This window comes from Onychostoma macrolepis, chromosome 04 (genome assembly GCF_012432095.1).
Source record: "Onychostoma macrolepis isolate SWU-2019 chromosome 04, ASM1243209v1, whole genome shotgun sequence".
Taxonomy (NCBI): domain Eukaryota; kingdom Metazoa; phylum Chordata; class Actinopteri; order Cypriniformes; family Cyprinidae; genus Onychostoma; species Onychostoma macrolepis.
The window spans coordinates 13124871-13142977 of record NC_081158.1 but is presented as its reverse complement, the minus strand read 5'-3'; the positions used below and the strand labels follow the sequence as shown (position 1 = coordinate 13142977).

Sequence of the window (18107 nt, the reverse complement as noted above, 5' to 3'; positions counted from 1 at the left end):
ATAGGGTGGCCGAAAGGGACCAGTATAAAATGTTAGGGTGGCACAATACAAAAAAAAAAGTGTTGTATGCCTAAATCTAATGGCAGACAATAATTTTTGGTGTTACCTGTAACATGGCTGACGAGACGTGAGACGTGCGGATCCATGTGTAAGCTTTTATTTAAAGGCATGGTCATAAATACAGGCAGGGTCGAAACAATGGCAAACAGGTATGGCAGGGACAAGACAGAGTAATCCTAGGGCAAGCGAAGGTCGACGATCGGCAACCAGTATCCAGAGGGGCTAGGCAGAGAGATAATCCAGGTAAAACGGGCTAGAGTCCAATAGGGGTGCAAACAGTGTCCAAACGGCAAGGCAAGGGTTAATCCAGGGAACACGGGCTAGAAACAAACACGGGAAAAACAGGCAGGGCAAAACTAGGAAAACTAACATGGGCTCAGTAGAGTAGCTACGGCTATGAGAGCGGTAAACGCATAAAATACTCGGCAGAGAGGCAGAGAAAGTCCAAGGCTTATAAAGCGTGTGTGATCAGTATGTGCGTGGGATCAGGTGTGCGTGTGATTAGTGCAGTGAGTGTTTGGTGACAGTTGTGATCAGTGTTGGATGATGGGAAATGAAGTCCAGTGTTATGTATGGTGTGAAGTCCATGTGGTGAGCGAGTGACCTCTGGTGGAGGGTGAATGGAAGTGCTGAGTGGATTCGTGACAGAGCCCCCCCCCCCCTAAGAGCGGCTTCCAGACGCTCCACACAGTCTATAATCCAGGAGGGAGGTGGAGCGGAGGCGGAACAGGGGGAGGGATGGAGGGCCAGGTCCTTGTGGAAGCGGAGTGATCTGGGACCGAGGTAGAGCCGGCAGAGCAGGCGGGACTGGAGCCCACCAGGGCGGAGCAGGCGGGACTGGAGCCCACCAGGGCGGACCAGGCGGGACTGGAGCCCACCAGGGCGGACCAGGCGGGACTGGAGCCCACCAGGGCGGACCAGGCGGGACTGGAGCCCACCAGGGCGGAGCAGGCGGGACTGGAGCCCACCAGGGCGGAGCAGGCGGGACTGGAGCCCACCAGGGCGGACCAGGCGGGACTGGAGCCCACCAGGGCGGACCAGGCGGGACTGGAGCCCACCAGGGCGGACCAGGCGGGACTGGAGCCCACCAGGCGGACCAGGCGGGACTGAGCCCACCAGGGCGGACCAGACGGGACTTGAGCCCACCAGGGCGGACCAGACGGGACTTGAGCCCACCAGGGCGGACCAGGCGGGACTGGAGCCCACCAGGGCGGACCAGGCGGGACTGGAGCCCACCAGGGCGGACCAGGCGGGACTGGAGCCCACCAGGGCGGACCAGGCGGGACTGGAGCCCACCAGGGCGGACCAGGCGGGACTTGAGCCCACCAGGGCGGTGCAGAAGACCACCAGAGCCAGATAGTGGACCACCACAGCGGAGCAGGTGGAACAGGTGGAGCAGAAGACCAGAGCGGAGCAGACGGACCCGAAGACCACCACGGTAGAGCAGATAGAGCAGGAGCCCACCACGACGGATCAGGAACCCACAGCAGAGCCTGGGAACTAGGGAGAATGGAGACACAAGGAGAATGGAGACACAAGGAGGAGACAGAACATGCACAGACACAAGGACTGAGGTAGGGAACATAGGAAGTTTATAATTAGTCTCCATAGCTGTGACAGGATAGAACGAGAGTTCACTGACGGCCTCCATAGCCGTGGCAGGACAGAACGAGAGTTCATTGACGGCCTCCTTAGCCGTGACAGAACAGAACGTGAGTTCAGGGACAGCCCTTCTGGCTGCGACAGGACAGGACGAGAGTTCATTGACGGCCTCCCTAGCCGTGACAGGGCAGGACGAGAGTTCAAGGACGGCCTCCTTGGCCGAAACAGGACAGGACGAGGAATCAAGGACGGCCTCTGTGGCCGTGGCAGAGCAAGATGAGAGTTGGTGAGTGGATACCACAGACACCTCCGGAGGTTCTGCAGCAGTTGCCGCCACCTCTGGAGGTTCTACAGCGGTAACAGTCTCCTCGACCGCAACTCGACAGACCGAGAGAACATTGCAGGGCGCCACCACCATACCAGGGGCTGAGGCGAGCCCCGCCGCTTCTGGAGGTTCTGCAGCGTGTGCCGCCACCTCGGGCAGTTCTGCGGTGGTGTACGCAGCCCAAACGCAACACAAAGCGATTCCCATCAGGGGAAGTGCCTCGGACAGGGGAATATGCATAATAACAGGAGGGTTAGTGTGAGTTGGTTTGGGGATACCAGCAGTGCGTGCAGACACCAGCGGTACATCCCTCAAACTAGACATCAAATTGGGATAGTGGAAGACTGACCTTGATAATCTGGGTGTGTCAGCCCGGACATGAAGTGACTCTGGGCGAGCAGCCGTGTCGCGCTGCTGTGACTCTGGGCGAGCAGCCGTGTCGGCGCTGCTGTGACTCTGGGCGAGCAGCCGTGTCGCGCTGTTGTGACTCTGGGCGAGCAGCCGTGTCGCGCTGCTGTGACTCTGGGCGAGCAGCCGTGTCGCGCTGCTGTGACTCTGGGCGAGCAGCCGTGTCGCGCTGCTGTGACTCTGGGCGAGCAGCCGTGTCGCGCTGCTGTGACTCTGGGCGAGCAGCCGTGTCGCGCTGCTGTGACTCTGGGCGAGCAGCCGTGTCGCGCTGCTGTGACTCTGGGCGAGCAGCCGTGTCGCGCTGCTGTGACTCTGGGCGAGCAGCCGTGTCGCGCTGCTGTGACTCTGGGCGAGCAGCCGTGTCGCGCTGCTGTGACTCTGGGCGAGCAGCCGTGTCGCGCTGCTGTGACTCTGGGCGAGCAGCCGTGTCGCTGCTGTGACTCTGGGCGAGCAGCCGTCGCGCTGCTGTGACTCTGGGCGAGCAGCCGTGTCGCGCTGCTGTGACTCTGGGCGAGCAGCCGTGATTTGGCTTGACCCGTGAATGGCAGCAGTGACCTGATGGGGTGTTCTTGTGGCCACCATTTTGTGAATGGGCTCAACTGTCGCCGCCATTTCGTGAGCGCACGCTGGTACGTCTGCCATTTCAGTCACCGACGCAGCGTCGCGTTCCTCTTCCGCGACACCCACAGTAAACAAAGAGCCAGCACACCGCAAAGCATAGTCCATAAAATCCCTTAAACTAACATTAAATTTTCCCTCAGGTAACCATGACTTTATGGGTTCACTTAGTCCAAAACAAAAATGTCTTTTAGAACCTCTTCGTCAAATGGTACTTTGTCAGAAAGCACACAAAACTGAATGACATACTCCTCAATGGATAATCTCCCCTGACACAGGTCAAGCAGCTGACTGAAGGGGTCCATACCTGACAAAGGTCCGTTAGAAAAGCTGCTGGATCCTGGTGTGGCCGAGTATTCTGTAACATGGCTGACGAGACGTGAGACATGCGGATCCATGTGCAAGCTTTTATTTAAAGGCATGGTCATAAATACAGGCAGGGTCAAAACAATGGCAAACAGGTATGGCAGGGACAAGACAAAGAGTAATCCTAGGGCAAGCGAAGGTCGACGATCGGCAACCAGTATCCAGAGGGGCTAGGCAGAGAGATAATCCAGGTAAAACGGGCTAGAGTCCAATAGGGGTGCAAACAGTGTCCAAACGGCAAGGCAAGGGTTAATCCAGGGAACACGGGCTAGAAACAAACACGGGAAAAACAGGCAGGGCAAAACTAGGAAAACTAACAGGGGCTCAGTAGAGTAGCTACGGCTATGAGAGCTGTAAACGCACACAATACTCGGCAGAGAGGCAGAGAAAGTCCAAGGCTTATAAAGCGTGTGTGATCAGTATGTGCGTGGGATCAGGTGTGCGTGTGATTAGTGCAATGAGTGATTGGTGACAGCTGTGATCAGTGTTGGATGATGGGAAATGAAGTCCAGTGTTATGTATGGTGTGAAGGCCATGTGGTGAGCGAGTGACCTCTGGTGGAGGGTGAATGGAAGTGCCGACTGGATTCGTGACATTACCATTCATTCTGGGAGCATATAAAGTTCAGTAGGCTATTACTATACAGAGCAAAATATAAAAATTCTGTATAGTGCAAAATAGAAAAAAAGTCGCTCTGCAATTCAACTGCAAGTACCCTCATATTTATCTGGAGTGCAAATTCATTTCAAATGAGAGTAAAAGTAAACAAGAAGCATAGATGTTTAACCCATCACTTCATCAAAACAATTGGTACACTGACTGTTGCAGTAAATTAAGCCCTAAATGTTCTCAGAATTTACAGACCTTTTGCTGAAGAAGGTGGATGTTGACTGCTTTCCTCTTCATTTCGATTATTTATCATAAACCCTACATTTGTGTGGAAATATGCTGTCAGTGCTTAATTTGGTAACACTTTATTTTGATGGTCCCTTTTGAACATTCTGTTGACACTAAGTAATGTTGCAACTACATGTCAACAAACTCTCATAAGAGTAGACTGTCTGCTTCATATCTACTAACTCTTTATTGTGATGGTCTCTCAACAGACACTCTACTGACTGTAAGTAACATTGCAACTACATGTCAACTTATTCCAACCCTAACCCTACCAGTCAACTAATACACTACTAACAATCTAATGAGAGTTGGCAGAAATGTAAGTGCAATGTTAATTAAAGTCAACAGAATGTGTTAAAGGGACCATCAAAATAAAGTGAAACCCTTAATTTAAATATTTTCTGTTTCTGTTGTCAGACATAAATTAATAAAATACTACTTGTCTGTCTGGGTAACAAAAACTGTTCTACATATGTGACTTAAAGAGCCAAAGATAGTGCATTAAATGTTGCCCAAATCTGCAATAATTTACAGATCAACTGATGGAGTAACAGGGCTCTACGTTTACTTTTCTTTTTAGGAGCACGGTCAAAAATTTAGGAGCACCTTCTAATCAATAATTAAAAATTCTGATAAAAAATTAACCTTCCCATTACGAGGTGATATTTGACTCCTTAAAGTGATTTACAGGGAATTTTGTTTTTACCTTTATAATGGCATTTTTCTAACTTTATTAAAAGTGTCATCTTTTATTTATCAATTCAAAAATGTATAAGCTTTTTAAAATTTCTAATTAAAACAACAGAATAAAAAGTATAATAAGAATAAGTTATCAATCAAATGAAATCAGTATTTAAGGAATACATTTGTACTACAGAGGTGGCACAGAAGAACACACAAGTGGCTTGTAGGTGTATTTTCAAATGTTTAATGAGGCTGAGGGTGCAATTAAATTCATAAATTCATGTTGAGGTTAATGTTTTAAATATACATTTTTGAATATAGAAATATTAAATGATTTAAATAAGAGGAAATACACTTTAAAAATTAAACTAAAACTGCCAGCAGGTGGCGGCATGTCACTGATTTTATCACTGAATCATTCATTTATTTGATTCCTTTGAACGGCTGATTCATTCAGGAACGAAGCACATGACTGTCTTTATTGACACTAGATTCGTTTAAAAACGTAGCTCATGCATAAACAAAACACAGCTGTGTTTGAATGGAGATGCGCAGCGGCTCAGCTGTTACTTTGTCGGAAACTATTTTCGTTGATGAAATAGAGCAAAATAAGGCAATAATACTGTTGTAGTCAGAAAATATAAGTCACTTAAATTAATATTAACTTCTTGTTTAATGAACTGTTGTATTAAATCAATCACATTTACAAACTCCCTTAATAATCATTAAAGGCTGTCACTCATCTTAGTTTGCGATCTCACAAAACTCTATTATAATCAGCTCCTTACACTGCACAGTGAATCTCTAATTTACAGTCTGTCTTCGCGTTGTTTGTTATAATGAGTGGATACGTCTGTAAGTGATAGGCTACATTACTCAACGCAGCCAAACATGTTGTGACTACGTTAGAAACCTTTGAAGCTCCTTCAGTGCAAACTCAAATATGCTGATTGGGTCAGTCGCACGTTTCTCCTAAATATTTTTTTCATAGTCGCACGCAGTAGCCTAGTTTTCAGTCTCAAATGCAACTGAAATGGTTGCACTGTAGAGCCCCGAGTAATATTAATCTAATAAAAACTTAAAGTGTTCCACATGTGAGCAACAGCAATAGATCAATTCCTAATTAATGCCTTAGTGACGCCTAATCTATAGCCAAACAGTATTGTATTATGTGAGTTTGACAGAATAAACTAAGTTTTACTTGTAAGTTTCCTCTCCCGCGTTGATTGCTTTTCTCGAACTTGAACAGACCATGTGCTGCAGTATGCTTCGATAGTGCGGCTGTGTGAGTGCGCGAAGTCTCTCGCCGCAACGCAGGTAAAGAGAGGGAGGGGTTGAGAGCGAATTCTACGGTACACATAATACAAGTTTATTATATTTATTTTTAATGTAGTGGTTCGTCAATGTCCGTGTTAATTTATATACAAAAAATATTATTCTAAAAAAAAATCCACTCTTTCTGTTTGGGGGGGCCAATGGGGTGGCCAGTGTCATTTTAGGGGTGGCCCCCCCTTGGAGGTGCCACTGCTTGCAAGGGTGAGACACTAACAGATCAACCAAGTTCTGAGTCTCTAGCCCAAAGAGGCAGAAGACACACAGACATCTGTAACAAGGTTAAGCTCCAGCGAGCCAACCTTCACTCCAAGGTACCTTGGCTTGCGTGTTCCAGGCCAAGGACCTTCTGCACCTACTCCAGGGCCACACCTGCGTGTTCCAGATTCTAGGACCCTTTGGTGCTCCAGGAGATCAGCATCCTCCAGCGCTTCGTGTTCAAGGCTGTCGAAACGGATTCCTGCTCCTTTCGCCACTGCATTGTTACCAGCACAACCAGTGGATGAAGTCACTGCCACCGGACTGCTCACTCGACCACAGAGAACGTAACTATCACTTATCCAAACCTCTTCCAGAGACCTTGGCATTGTTGTATATTATCGGTATATGATTTTTCTAATTTACATTAGATATTATATAGCCGATTGCAGTTTATAGCAAATCTTTCATGTATTTGTTTGATGCATAATAAGGTTCTTCACCTTATTTCTTTCAGAGTAGCAACAGTTTATCTTTCCAGGTAACGTAGCTCTGACATTGCAACACCCAACATAATCACTTGCATTTTATGCATCTTATGCACTTTATTCCTATTTCATTAATGGTATTTGTTTAGTAGTTGTTGATTACTCTTGTCTATTTTTTGTTAATAAATTCTATTTTATTACACTTGTGTCTTCCTTGTGTTGATGATACAGAAAGAGGTTCTACAAGTTAGAGATCCCACCACTCTTTCTTATGTGATGTACTCATAACCACACCTTAAGTGACACGTGATACAAATATCATAACGTCATTGGTGACGCGAGTACCCATCACTACACCATTTCGCCTCCCTAGGTTGGCGAAAGCAAAAATCACTACAATGGATACAGTACTAAAAATTGTTTGAGAACAAACAAATGCCTTATGTATTCATTATCGTACCTTAACATAAAGGCAGTACATTTTATAATTAAGTCACTTTCATTAATACAAATTATAATTTTACTTAATTTATTTGTGAGTCATATAACATTAAACAAGCATATTCCACTGATGATATTAAATTAATTGGAAATTTTACATGATTTATTCTGATAGATTCCATTACAAAAACCAGCCTTAAAAACTACTTAAAATATTTTGTGTAATATTGTTACCAACATTTCACATAACATTTTTTTTTACAGTGTAATAATCCATCTTCTAATTTCTAAGACACAGAATCTAATGTGTTTGTAACAGCTATTCTACTGACAGAAGCTCTGTCTTTGACAGATCAGATCATATCAAGCTCTTCATTTTCGTCTCTTGTTCTTCTTCTCTTCTCTCTCCTCACCCATCACATCCTCTTCATGTGTCTACAGCTCCAGATGCCTTACAAAAAAATAAGTAAGGGATAATCAATGGTCAGCTGTGCATTAAACAGATTCAAATCATTTAATGCATAGCTAGCCGTTGATTATCCCGTTTATGCCATGGTCATTTGCCAGCATTCACATATTAAAGATGTTAATAATATTTGCACTGCAATATTTGACCGGAACGATAAAAATGACTGTTATTTTCGTCTGTATTACTATTGAACTGTAACTGCGTGTTACTATGGTTACCAATGTTTATAGGAAGCGCATTAATATAGAACGTGATTAAACTGACCTGGAACTACCTGTGCAGTTTTACACCTGCCAGCCAATCAGAATCGAGTATTCAGACAGACCATGGCATAATTAAAATCAATAGACTTGGTCGGCATTGCTGGGAACGCCCACAAAAACGTCATATCCATTTATGCCGTGGGGGAAAACAAACCATTCTAATTAATGCGCGGAGACCTTGTTAGACACTTGATCTTTACTTTTTGTTATGATTTCGATTGATTTTTACTTGGTGCAATGCCGAAAAGTTGCTGTGTGGCGTTCTGTACCTCTAATAAGTAAAAAACAAAACAAAAAAAAAACCGATCTGAAGATTTATATACTGCCGAATAAACAAACGGAGGTAGCATAATCTGAGCGGGTAGCACACAACATCAGAACTCCGACAGCAGTTACGGATATACAACGTATGAAACATATCAAGGTTAATATTTATGTGCACTCCAGATAGACTAGACTACTTACCCTTCAATGACCTGTCATTAGTCCCCTCCCGCTCTGATGGGGCTTACAGCAACCCTCCTTCACATCAAATAAATGTCACTCCCTCATATTTTGTGATGTAAATGTCATATTAAAACATTTATTTCATATTATTATATACAATCCCTTACGAAAATTAACAATGGTATTACTATAGTAAATGTAGGCTATAGTAGGCTTAACCGTGTATTTTGGGCGTTTTTATTACCAGTTGTAGCCTATAACCACAGTTTTACTACAAATACCATGGTTAAACTGTGGTTTGTTTACCACGTAACCATGTTTCTTGGTTGTAACCACGGTTAATTTTCGTAAGGGATATTTTCATGTTATTTTATATCTTTTCATTTTACGGTGTGTATTTGTGAAAATGATTAGGCTATACGTTTAGCACACACCACATAATGCTGTGCAATTCAAGGCACTTTAATGTTACCTATGTTTTGTCAATGTTAAAATTCTTTTTAATATAGGCTGTCAATAAAAAATCCTTTATCTCATACTGATTATATATATATATATAAATGAGACATTGTAAACCTTTTTCAGGTATTCTAGACTCAAATGAACTTTATATCCACTTACACTATTATGTGCATTTTAATACTGTATGTCTGAGCTCTGCTTTATAAATTCATACTTTAACTAATAAATCACATTTGTCACTATTTGCATTTTAAAGTAATCTGTTAATGTTGTACCCAAACATGACAGTTTTTCTTTTTTAGCAAATTTTCACACTTTTGATCAGTAGTACTAACTAGTTCTTAATATTTTCATCACATCATTAGACAACATGTATTTTAATATGTATTTCACCAATAATGTAATTATCAATTCCTCTTTTGTCTATTTCATATGTACTGGAGCCTATAGTGGTTGTAGATAACAAGACTTTTATTTTGGTCTGGCGATGTGACGTCGGGAGAAGGCGTCGCGCTCCTGCATCTGTGTCTAAGAAAGGTACAGTGTGTTTTTAAGCATTAATGTTTTAATCTAAACCGTTCAAACTATTTTTTTATTTTTTAAAGCGGTGCAGAACGAACTGTATTACCGAATGTAACATGATAATGCTTTATTCTGTTACTTTATTCTCGTGTTTATATTTAACATGAGTAAAGCGCATCCACACATGAGTAACAGAAAAGATGCGTCTCATTTCGCTCCCTTTATCGGTAATCACACGATTTCAGTCACTGGCGAGTAGTGATGGAGAAACGGAGCTTTTCGAAACTGAACCAATTTATTCGCAAAACGATTCACTTGCTGTGTTCGAAATGGCACACTAGCTTACTGCTTAGTACACCGTGCATCTGCCTACTATTTTTTTCAAGAATGGTGTGTGAAACCGTATACAATAAGCAACAAATAATGTTTCAGAGTAGTATGCTACAGTGTTGTTACATGACCAACACTGAACATTAATTCAGCACAGCTGTCGAGGCTGTTAGCTTGTGCTAACGTTAACTGTTATTTGTACAAAGCCTTGTTAATAAGGGTTTATACTAGTAAACAATGCCATACTACACATTTGAACTCATTTAATAATTAATGAACTGTACAGTTTGAACAGAACTAAATCAACGCTGAGCTGTCTTTAACTGAACAATTATATTATTTTCTTTTTGGCAGTTACACTTAGTGGAAAAGGCCACTTATAATCAATAAGGTGTGTACTGAATTTGTATTTTTAATATCACTGTTTTAAATACATTAAGGCACTTTAAGTGTTTTCACAACCATTTAGCTGTTAAGTGATTGAAATGTTGCAGCGGGTACATAATATGCCCAAACCTTGCATTTTGTTCATATATCCTTTGTTTTATTCTTTTGAAAGGTGACCTAAATATTTGCGGCTTGGAAACAGATGGAAAATTGACAGGCTTGTGCTGCAGTACTATGGATGTTTTGCCCTCCAGGTGTTTGAGCCAGTCATGTGACTGAAAGCTATGAATACAAACTGGACACTGCAGAAATAGTAAGAGTAGTGTGATTATATGAAATTTCGAACACAGCAACTTTCGATTAAGTGCTTGAATCTCCGCACTCTGACGACAGCCGCTGCTCAAAACAACAAACGTGTAATGACTTTATAAACAACCTGTGTAAAGTGTTATAAACCAATTGTTTTAACTGAAGTATAATATTAAATCAAATAAAAATTTCAATAAATACCGAATATAAATCATAACTATATGAGAAATGCCTGTATAGTGTGTTCATTTATTCATTTGTTGTGTTGGTTTTGAATGTAAGTTAATCAGGGGTGCGTTTTCCAATGGCCGGTAACGATCAGCAACAAAGAAACTTGTGACCATAGTTGTTTTTGGGAAACACACCCCAGGTTGATTTAAGGTTATAAACTCTCAGTCTGAGGTGCGTTTCCAAAAACCATCGTTAGCTAACTATGGTTGTTAGTTCCATTGAACTTGATTGGTAAACACGGAACTTGCGACCATAGTTGCTTCTGGGAAGTGCACCCTAGACTGACTGCACCTTTACCAGTGCACTGATTACTGAGCTAGGGAGCTGATTGAGACACACCCAGATATTTAGTTTTCATTTTTTTTTTTTTAATTCTCATCTTAAACAGAACAAAGTGTCCAAATACACAGAAAAGCTCCTGCTGAAACAACTAAGATCCATGTGACACGCTATTATAAAGATGGCGTTTATTAAAGAGGAGAGTGAAGACTTGAAGATTGAAGAAGAATTCAGAGTCAAACATGAAGATACTGAGGACCAAACAGGTTGGTTTTCATTCTCAAAGCTGAACTCAATCAGTTGATTCTTATTAAAATGTCCAGCTCTACAGAAATTAATGATATTAAAGAATTATTTTATTTGGAAAATGATTTTTGACATGTCACACATTCGATAACTATACACAACAGTAAGTGATGAATCAAGCAATAACTAAGTCATATGTCACTAACATCAGCCTAGTAACAAAATAACAAAACACTTGGACCACTGACACAGCAATATTTGTTCTTCATTTAAAGGGCAGTGGCGGGGGTTACTTAAGTAACTTTATAAGAAACTGCAAAACAATAAATCAAACGGTTTAATTGTTTCTAAGTGGAAAAACTAAGATGAAAACACTACCCTAAGATGAATTTTCTACACAATCATTATTTTTTATTTGTTAATTTTATTTTTTAAATATATATTTTTTTAGTTTTCCCCAACAGTCCAAGCATACCTATAGAATGAACAGTGCATAAAACAAACTAGTAAGGAAGAAATAAGTAATTGAAAATAATCATTCTGGTCCACAACAGATTCCAAGTGACATGAGGCTTCATGGTGGTTTCATTTAAACAGCATAAGCATACTTTTTTTCTTCTTCTTTTTTTTTTTTTGAATTATAATATTTTTTTTTTTTTTACATTTGAAAGTCATGCCAAAATATATTTGTTCACATAGATGTTTTCTTTTGTTTCTTTTAAATTTTTCACAAACCAACTTCTAGGCAGTTGCAGGTAAAGTATTACTATTTGTATGGCTGGAAAGGGGGAGCAGAAGAAAATAACATTTAAAAAGAAGAACAATACAATAAAATACATTGCCAAGAGTCAAGTCAGACATTCAACAGTCATAATTACTGACATTAACACAAAGGGAAAATGTGTAATGGATGGCTCGCAGATACAAAAATAATGTTTTATGTTTTGATTAAAAGACGGCATTAAATGTCAGCAAAACCCTAAGAATTCACAAAAAATTTTTTTTTTTTTTTTTTTTTACAATAGTGTTTTCATTATAATGTTATGTATGACAGTAGTTATCAATATTCTGCATTTCTGTTTTGAGCTGCGCGCTGAAGATGACCAGTAGAATGAAGCATTCGATAGCAAGGTTTTAATCAATGGGATTTATCTCATATTACTTCTTATAGGCTATCTGCACAAAATGGCCCAAATGCATGAACGTGTCTGCGTGGCTCTGTATGAACTCCATTTGTGGATGCGTTCTTCACGCAACAACTTGCAGAAACGCGGCTACTACTAAACTCTAAAAATTCACAGCGTTTTATTATAATAGTGTTCATGTTATGTATATGGCAGGCCCAGTCATAGTTAGTTAGGCCCTGTTAATTTTCTGCATTGTTATCTGTACTGCTCATGCTGCGTGCTGAAGAGATAATAGTACTACAATGAAGCGCTTTACTGCAGCGCAACTCAACCAAATGCATCTTATACAAGATAAATAATTACACGATATATATAAACAGGCTGAAATGTTTTGAAATCACTTGTACCCTACCTGATCGAAAAAATACTTTCTTTTTATTGTTTATTTTATTGATTTAATTCAGGGGTGCCCAATTCTGCTCCTGGCCATCGACTGTCATCGAAAGTTCAGCTCCAACTCTAATCCAACACACCTGCCTTGAATTTTCAAGCGATCCTGAAGACCTTAATTAGTTGCTTCATGTGTGTTTGATTAGAGTTAGAGCTGGACTTTGCAGGATAGTCGATCGCCAGGAGCAGGATTGGGCACCCCTGATTTAATTGATGCAGCCCTAATATTAATGCTACACTTCATTAACTGGTTAAGTTGTTCAGTGTTTTCAGGTTAAAATATAAACCTGAGTATCATCGGCATAACTGTGAAAAAAAAAAAAATTATAATGTCCCTCAGGGTGAACATATACAAGGAGAAAAACAGAGGACCTAATATTGAGCCTTGTGGCACTCCATACTTTGTGTAAATAAATAGATGTCTCATCAAACATGAAAAACAGTGGTCGGATAGATAGGACCTAAACCGTGCTAATGCTTGTAATTGTTCTCAATGACACAAACAGCTTTCAAATCTACAATTATTAGCTTTGCCCAACTGTAAGATTTTGAGGCTTTGTACATTCAGGTGTTTTGATGCTCTTAACATGTTTAAAATTTCATGAAATTCTGCATGCACATCAGAGTTGTCAGCCATTGGGTGTAGGAAAATTCTAATACATAGACGTTGAGTGGGGATGTAGTGCCCCCTTTTGATTGAAGTACTGAGGTCAGTATTACCTATAGCAGGGTTCCTCAAATCTTTCCCTGGAGGGCCAATCTGCTGCAGAGTTTAGCGCCAACCCTAATCAAACTCACCTACCTGTGATTTTTTTTTAATGATCTTGAAGACTCTGATTAGCATGCTCAGGTTAGTTTGATTAGGGATAGAGCTAAACTCTGCAGGAGTGGGCCAGATTTGAGGATGCCTGACCTATAGTCACCAAACTCTGTACGTATACTGTTCTTATCAAGTCGGACAACTTTCAACATTACAATTATTAGCTTCACCCAACGGAAGTTGGCTATTTTGTATTTAAATAGTGCATGCCTTCCTTCTAGGGGATCCATGTGATCATCATCAAACTTAGTCACCATGATGCCAAGATATTTGAAGATGATAGGGGTTTTGATAAGTTTCATGTTGATACATTTTTAGTGAAAAAGTTTTAGTGAGGTGGTCGTCACCAGCTGGCAGCAGGAAGTGTAGCACATACAAAAGACTTTGTCCTCCTTTATTTTACTCACTTAAATGTTTGTGCCCCCCATTTGTTTCAATGGCCCTGTAGTGCTTGAGTCCGTCATCTCTGTTTACAGCTGAATTGTTGGTTTTGATGCTTTAAATATCTGAATGTTTTTATGTCCGTTGCTTTATGCAATTAAACTGGGCTTAACAAGTATTTGTCTTTTTATTTTAGCCTTAGACCTGATGGCGCTGAAAGAGGAGAGTCGAGATCTGAACGAAACGGAAGAGAAATATCTGCATGAAAAACATGATTTTATTACTGGAGAAATATCTTTTTGTTGTTCACAGACTGAAAAGACTTCCTCTCAAAAAAGAGCTCAGAAGACTGGAACTCTGAGTCATTTCATTTGCCAACATTGTGGAAAGATTTTAAAAAAGAGAGAAAACCTTAAAATCCATATGAGAATTCACACTGGAGAGAAGCCTTTTATCTGCCAACAGTGTGGAAAGAGCTTCCCACGAAAAGATAATCTTAGGGTTCACATGAGAATTCACACTGGAGAGAAGCCTTACACCTGCCAACAGTGTGGAAAGAGCTTCCCACGAAAAGATAATCTTAAGATTCACATGAGAATTCACACTGGAGAGAAGCCGTTTGTATGTGGTCAGTGCGGAAAGCGTTTCCCACATAAAGCAACCTTTTATACTCACATAAGAATTCACACCGGAGAGAAGCCTTACACCTGCAAACTGTGTGGAAAAACTGTGAACCGAAAAGGAAATCTTAAGGCTCATATGAGAGTTCACACTGGAGAGAAGCCTTTCGCATGTGATCAGTGTGGAAAATGTTTTGTACGTAAGGAAGGCCTTAGTAAGCACATGGAGATGCACTCAATTGAGAGTTGTTTTACATGCCAACAATGTGGAAGTACATTCACAGACAGCGAACACTTTAAGAGCCATGTAATAACTCACGTGGGACAGGAACCTTTTATGTGTCATCACTGTGGAAAGACTCTCACAAAAAAAGCAAACCTCAAGACTCACATGAGAATTCACACTGGAGAGAAGCCTTTCACATGTGAACAATGTGGAAAGAGTTTCAGACAGAAAACAACTCTTTATACCCACATGCGAGTTCACACCACAGAGAGGCCTATTCGAGTATGTATAGTGTGAGTTTCACATGTCAAATAAATATGAAGTTATTTGCAAACTCATTCTGGCAAGAAATTGCAGTGTTCTGAAAGTGGTAAGAGATTTAGAAAAAGGAGCACATGTGCACTCAGTCTGAAGAAAGTAGGGTACCTGTGGGTCCTTGAAAAGGATGTAATGGCATTAAATTCACTTTTAACAACAAGTCCATAAAAGTCCTAAATATTATAAATGATAAGGGAAAGTCTTAACCCTTTTGCTGAGGTTTAAAATATTTGAAGCATGAACAGAGGAGAGGACATGAACAGAAAAGGCAAACCTGTTTTTGATTGGCTAGAGATTATCATGGTAACTGATTTGCAAGCAGCTGTCATAATCTTCTAATATTATGTACATTTCAGGGGTCTTTACTTTCTTGACATTATTGGATTTTGTTTAAAGCAATATGCTTTTTCTAAATGACTTTTATTTTTCATTTTTATGTGGGCCATTCTACAGAATTGGTCCAAAGTCAGAGTTGGAAATGTCTTGATAAAATTGTCTTTTTCCAAAAAAGTTGTATGTATGCAAATTGTATAATATCCAAGGTACACATTTCGAGTAATTGTGCAGTTAATTCTCATATTGTATTTTCAAAAAGTTTTGGAATATTTGTCCTCTCCCCAAATTTATCACTACCGAAACACAGTAATAATAATTTAATTAGAAGGATTGTATTGACCTATTAAGATTTTGCTTGCATCTAGATTGTAATTTATTTTATTTTTTTCCAGAAGTAAATAATTACATTTTGAACAATATTTCAAGTGTAAATTTTGAGATTTATATTTCCAGTTTTCAGTTTTTCTTTGTAAAAGCAAGGTTCCTACGGGGTTATGAAAAAGTAAGGAATTTGATTTAAGTATTTTCCAGGTCTAGAAAAGTATGGAAAAAAAAAAGTATGGAAAAATATTTGTGTTTCCAGACTTTTGCTCCTATTTAATGAAAATAAATTTATCGTACAAGAAGTGAGGTTTCACGGTAGCTGTTTAGTGATTCTTTAGTGATCGCCAAATATGACAATGAATTCAAGGTGCACTTTTTCATTATGCAAAATGCAGGTTATAAGCATTTCGGGTTTCTTCAGACTATTTTCTTAGCACCGTATTACATAACCTCAAGGTTATGTATTTTTTATTTTATTTTAGGGACTCTATGTTGTCACTTTGAGAAAATCAATGAAAAAAAATCCTGAGAAAATAAAAATGTTCACAGATGACTGTACTATATACCAAATATAAAGCTGAAAATAATGCTCTATGAACCATTTATGTTAAATATGGTCTGAAAATCTACCGAGAGATTAGGAAATTTGAGTGGAAAAGTATGGAATTTTGAAAAAAAAAAAAATAAATCAAGAATAGTGTGAAACAGTATACAATAAGCAACAAATAATGTTTCAGAGTAGCATGCTACATTGTTGTTACATGACCAACACTGAACATTAATTCAGCACAGCTGTAAAGGCTGTTATTTATGCATGCATGTGGACACCCAAAGGATCAAAATGGCTGGGACAGTACCCTGAGGATGCTTTTAATAAGGTACACTTTTGTGCATTCATTGCAGTGTGCACAATTGTTCCTTGGGGTATAAAATTGTAACCATCAGGGTACCGCCCCAGTGATAGCCACTTGTACCTTAAAAGGTAGTTTTGTAACTTTCTTTCTGACAGTGTAACCAACTCCAGAGCATATGTTGCTATGGCTACTTACCCTGAAAGTCACCGCAGTTTTTGGAACCGAAAGCTGAGTTTATTCTCTTACCCTTAAACATACCCAGGCATGTCACATAACCTGCTTTCTGGAATACCCCCCTGATCTTGCCTGCGCATAGTCTTTACATTTCTTTAAAACCAACAGGAGGTAATAATGGTCACATGCAGTGATGGGAATAACAGCGTTAAAAATAAACGGCGTTACTAACGGTGTTATTTTTTTCAGTAACGAGTAATCAAACAAATTACTGTTTCCGCCGTTACCGTTACTGACAATAAAATGTGGCGTTACTATATTATATTATTAGAATTTAATTTTTCAGTTCATCTGAATGGATGCGCAGTGTAGCTGTATTTGACGTACCATAAACTCTAGTGTGAAGGCGCACGACTCGCCGTCACTTTCTCTCACATACACGCACGCAAAGAAAGATACAGAGCAAGAGAGTCTTTCATAACATGCAGAACTGATGCGCTACATGTAAACGATATTCTTTGTTGTATTTTCATGTCAAAATAACGGAGTTCCTTTGGATTACTTTCAGCTTTTAAGAACTGCCGGTTTGTCTGGTAGTGGGCGGAGCTAATGCGCAAACGACAATCTCATTGGCTGACGCTCACCTATTATCGTCCCTGTTTTGATTTCAGCAAATCAATTCAAGTGAACGCAGACAATGTGATTAATATTCATGAACCCAGCAGCTCATTAATCCTTAGTGGGTTTTATATTGATGACAAATATGCATTCATACTTGGTTATTCTAATTACTAAAGTTCTATCATCATATAATATTAAATTATCATAATATTATATTATAATGCTTCACTGACTGATACTAAGTGTCAGTAGATACATAGTGTAGATTAATGTACAATGTTTTATAATAATAATTTATTCTCTTTAGTGTCCATTTCATTATTTTAACATATTTAATATTGGGGGCATCCAAAGTTATTTGACATTTGAAAGTTTTTTTGAAAATAATGCAATAGTTACTTTTCCTGTTAATTAGTTACTTTTATAATGATGTAACTCAGTTACTAACTCAGTTACTATTTGTGAGAAGTAACTAGTAACTATAACTAATTA

The 18107-nt window shown here is 40.1% G+C and overlaps 1 protein-coding gene across 5 annotated transcripts; it reads left to right on the top strand.

The window, feature by feature from the left end:
* Nucleotides 1-9509: 9509 nt before the first annotated feature.
* Nucleotides 9510-17622, top strand: LOC131539407 (gastrula zinc finger protein XlCGF8.2DB-like). Of its 5 annotated transcripts, XM_058773985.1 has the most exons (5): nucleotides 9511-9597; nucleotides 10267-10303; nucleotides 10472-10612; nucleotides 11228-11384; nucleotides 14339-17619. In XM_058773985.1, the coding sequence occupies exons 4-5, from the start codon at nucleotides 11300-11302 to the stop codon at nucleotides 15283-15285; spliced, it is 1032 nt and encodes a 343-aa protein (XP_058629968.1). In that variant the 5' UTR covers nucleotides 9511-9597; nucleotides 10267-10303; nucleotides 10472-10612; nucleotides 11228-11299; the 3' UTR covers nucleotides 15286-17619. The 5 variants fall into 5 exon arrangements, with proteins under 5 accessions (XP_058629969.1, XP_058629968.1, XP_058629970.1 ...); XM_058773987.1 differs by lacking the exon at nucleotides 10267-10303 and having other exon boundaries at nucleotides 9552-9597; XM_058773986.1 differs by lacking the exons at nucleotides 10267-10303; nucleotides 10472-10612 and having other exon boundaries at nucleotides 9510-9597.
* The last annotated feature ends 485 nt before the right edge of the window (nucleotides 17623-18107 follow it).